General features: G+C 41.9%; 1 protein-coding gene across 1 annotated transcript in view; it reads left to right on the top strand.

The window, feature by feature from the left end:
• The window catches only part of Prtfdc1 (phosphoribosyl transferase domain containing 1), a 112,298-nt gene extending 110,536 nt beyond the window's left edge, over positions 1 to 1,762 (top strand). Inside the window, exon 9 of the mRNA XM_031369153.1 lies at positions 554 to 1,762. Within this exon, the coding sequence (XP_031225013.1) occupies positions 554 to 601 (48 nt within the window). The 3' untranslated portion in view covers positions 602 to 1,762. The remainder of the gene's footprint in view (positions 1 to 553) is intronic.
• The last annotated feature ends 2,677 nt before the right edge of the window (positions 1,763 to 4,439 follow it).

The raw sequence follows: 4,439 nt of genomic DNA, 5'->3' as shown, positions 1-4,439 counted from the left end.
GGGGAAGGGAGGAGAGGGGAGGATGGGGAAGGGAAGGATGGGTGGGGAAGGAAGGGAAGGGAAGGGGAAAGAGAAGGGAAGGGAAAGGAAGGGGAGAAGAAAAGAAAAGAAAAGAAAAGAAAAGAAAAGAAAAGAAAAGAAAAGGAAAGAAAAGGAAAGGAAAGAAATTTGAAAGCCAGAAGTCACCGAGAGAGCCAGGGTTCTGGGTGTCTAGAGTCTCAGGTAGCAATGCCTGGAGCATCCTTCACACAGCCTCTTGGCGGCAGTCTCTAGAACCGTGGCCCTATCCCGTTGCTTCATTGCTCAGCTCTTTCCAATCATGACATATTTCTTGCTCTCCAAAAGAGGGTTCACCAATCACGCATTGTCAGGCTGCTACTACCGAATCACACTTCCTGTGCCTCGTGTCTTGTTATGCAACTAATGCTGATGGGGGAAGTGTACCCCCAAAACACACTTGTTGAAAACATCCCTGAGGCATCTAACACATCATATGAAGATTTTTAAACTAAACATTAAGACTCAGACGCCTTTTAACCCTCTCTTGTTCCAGCACATTTGTGTGATCAACGAACACGGTAAAGAAAAGTATCGAATATGATGAAGCAAAACTCATCAACGTCTTTGCCAGATAAGGTGGTTCTTCTACGCTGCTACTCAGGAAGCCGGAGTGCAGAGTCTGTCTCCACAGCCATTATAACTCAGCTAGGTATAATAGACTGTTTTAAAAAACAAGCTCCCCCTTTACAGCAAAGGTTCTTCGGGAAGAGAAGACTACGCTTGCCTTTGACTCATTACAAATTAAATTTCTGATTCCCCAAATCCCACCTACTTCATGTTCCTCCTTTAGTACAGTCACTATGCTCCGTGACTCTTCCCAGGAATACACCCACCTGGTGACTCAAATATTGTTCACTTAACTGTTTTAATACTTTCATTATTTTTTAAATAACATCTCACAGTAATGACCCGCAGCCTCCTAAGCCTGAGCCCTGTGCCTGTACTATAAGAATGTCGTTAGATCCCCTTGCTAAGACAGGAGCAAAAGGACGGCTTTGCAGGAGCGTCTGTTTGCCCTGTTCTGACAGGACATTATTATCTGCTTTGACAAAGCCTTTCAGAAGTGCCAGTACAATGGAACTTAATGATGTTATGAAATGAGCCTTCACCGCATGCGCTTGAGCTCTGCTTCCTGTGTGAGCTGACAGTGTGGATGTGTGCATGGATGGACTCAACTGTGTTTAATGCTCTGCATTTTAATTAGGAAAAGACACAAAGGCAGTGAGGCCTGCCCTCCCGAGCTGAGTCCTTTTATTCAAGTGGAACATGGGCAAATGGTGGGCTTGAGGGGCAGAGGTGTTTTCAAAAACCAGTACTAAGCAAGTATAAATTGTTCCTCTTATTTGCATGGAAGGATAAAACAGCCTAAATATCAACAGAGGTTTAATTATTTAGTTAAATACCCTTATATGGCTTCTCACTCAATCCAGAGTACCATAGAAAGCAAGCACATATACAGAAGTTTTTGTGTGTAACACACACATGCATATTCATTATCACTACTATATGTGACATTTCCTAATTTTTAGGGTTTTAATTAAAAATAAGCTCATGAGTCCAAAGTGCTGGGTTTCTTACCTCCTAAAAGAAGTAAATGCAAGGTAAATAACTAACAGCCTTTGTTTGGTTCTGAATCATCCTGTGTTATATTGCTATGTTGTAGAGTCCTTTAAACTAATAATAAAGAAGATATTATGTTTCATAGCTGCCTACTGTTTGTATTAGTTATTGAAATGTGTATGAGCCAGCAGCATGAATGCATGGCTCATGGTTATGCCATAGTTAACCTGGATTAAGTCCAAATTATGTGCTAAGATAAGCAAGCACAGGGCCAGGAGACAGCACTTCCCAATTTCCTCCTCAGACATGAATTGTAAGAACAAGGAATTTTACTCATGAAAGATTTCCCTCTGTAGAAAAAAGACCATGCCCACATTCCCCTGCGGCAATCACAATGGGAGTCACTTCTGGTTTATCCCACACCAAAGTCACTGATTATTAATTGTGAAGAACTGAATTCACAAAAACCCATATTTTATATACACTTTCCCACTATGCTATATTTGTACCCGTAGGCCTAGAAAGATAGACACACTTGGTTTTGAATAGTAATTGTCCATGAAATATACAGCTTGAAAATGTTTTCCTGAAATGCCTCGCATTTTATTAGGCAGCTTTACCATTTGTGAGGGTCCTGTTTATTCACATTAGAAAGGAGACTGATCTATTTCACAGACTGCGAAGGCTGTATTTCAGTATCAAAAAGAAAAATAAAAAGACAGTAAATCCATAGACGTTTAATCATTTCTGCAATTTTTTCCTATCAAACTGTTTTGACATTGCTATACAAGAACATCATCCTGGAAAAAAAATAGTATTTCCTTTTGTCTTGCAAAACTCTGACTTTGGTTTGATACCCCCAAGTTAACTCATATCACTCCAAAAACATAGAATCCTTTTACCCAACAAATCCAATTTTTATTTAGCATTTGTGAGGACTGTCTTGGTTACTTCTCTGTTGTGAAACCTTGGCAAGAGCACCTTAAGGGAAGAAGGATTTTAGTTCCCCATCCTGGGCTGTGGTCCATCCTGGCAGAGAAATCATAACAGCAGAGCTGAAGCACATAGCATCCACGAGCAAGAAACAGAGACATGGAAGCACACTAATGCTCAGTTCACTCTTTTATTTTACACAGTCCAAGATCCCCTGGCCAGGGAATGACCCCACCCACAATTAAGATGGGTTGTCCAACGTCAATTGATGTAATCAAGATAATGCCCTACAGACATGCCTGCATGATTCTAGATTTCATCAAGATGACATCACTGACCATCATGGACTTATAGGAGAGCTTGGAATGAATCTCATAGTGGGACCCTTGCCTACCATACACAGCCCCAATACCACAAAAGCAAAAATGCATGGGTGGAGAATTGTATGTGTTACATTAGAAATTTTGGGCTATTTAATAAAGTTAGTAATAATTTGGGATTTTCTAAATGAATTAGAATGTCTAGTTATAATCTGGCTGGAATTTATTCGAGTTTCAGTTTCTTACTCAAGTATGAAATGCAGACAGGTATGCCTGTGTTCTTTGACTATCTCCAATTGTTTCTGGTACTCTAAAATGGCAAAACAGCTTGTCAGACATTGCTTATCTCCTGTGGTAGACATGTGTGTCTTCCTAGTGAGGTGGGGGTGGTCACATATCCCCTCCCAGGCATCAGTGAGCTACCCCTTCCCTTTGGACTAGAAATAACACATTCTAGAAACCCTTTAACGACACTCTTCACCCAATTGTCTAATTTGGAAAAGTCAACATTTGAGAATTTTACTTGATTGACTGGTCACAAAATTTCTTCAGTTCCCAAGACCACAGGAGATGATGGGAGAGCAGATTTGTTCTAGGAGGGAAGAAGAGGACTTCAGAAGGGGTGACTCTGCCCTAATGCAGAGGTATGTAGAGATTCGAAAAGGGTGCTCATGTGGGTGGCTGCATGTTTACCTGGCCCTAGTCAGATTTCAGAGTCGCATCAAAACCCCGAGGGAAGAAGGCATAGCCAAAAGAGTGGTACTCTTCACTTTCATATCTACAAGGGCACCTGTGGGCATGGCAAAGCTTTGGTACAAAGAGGGGCAGAGCAGCAACGGCACGGTAAGACCCCATGGGGTCTGTGCTGGGATAAAGAAGGAATTGTTAAAGGCAATCCCCACCAGTCACAAAAGCCACATTCTGGTGACTTCATAGATTGCCGACCATGCCCTGAGGACCATGGCGCAGGACTGTTGGTGGACATGAAGGAGAAAGCTCAGGGCAGCTGGGAGTACTGCTGTGGTATAGGCTGCCTGTGTTGCTTGAGTCTGTAGAGGACCCTGGGCTGGTCAGACTCTCACCCAGCCAGGATCATTGCTAATGGCTGCAGTGGCCCCAGGAAAGGGTTGCTCTTAGAAAAAAAAAAGTATTTTTTTCCTAATTATTCAAAGTTGGGCTAATTGGTTTGCTGTTGGTGTTTGCAATTTCCTAGCTAGAAGTAGATGGTTTTTCCACCACATCATACTTGGGAAGCCTGGCTAGAAAGAGAGAATGGTAGCTATTTTAAAAGATAAGAGGTGGGGTTGGTTGTAGTGCACTGTGATGGTGCTTAACCCTGCCTGGCCTTATGTTTAAACCCCAACAAAGGAGAAAAATAAAAAAGAAAGACAGGAGAGACACTTGACCTTTTTTGTTTACTACAGAGAACAACACAATCCAGTAAGGAAGAATTAGTTACATATTGCTTTGTGTGCTGGTTGGTTTTATATTCACTAGACGTAAGCTAGAGTCATCTGAAAGGTGGGAACCTTAATTGAGAAAATGCCTCTGTCAGATCTGTCTGTA

The sequence above is a fragment of the Mastomys coucha genome, unplaced genomic scaffold, assembly GCF_008632895.1.
Source record: "Mastomys coucha isolate ucsf_1 unplaced genomic scaffold, UCSF_Mcou_1 pScaffold15, whole genome shotgun sequence".
NCBI lineage: Eukaryota > Metazoa > Chordata > Mammalia > Rodentia > Muridae > Mastomys > Mastomys coucha.
Note: the sequence above shows the minus strand (reverse complement) of the source record. Positions and strands in the feature narration are given on the sequence as shown.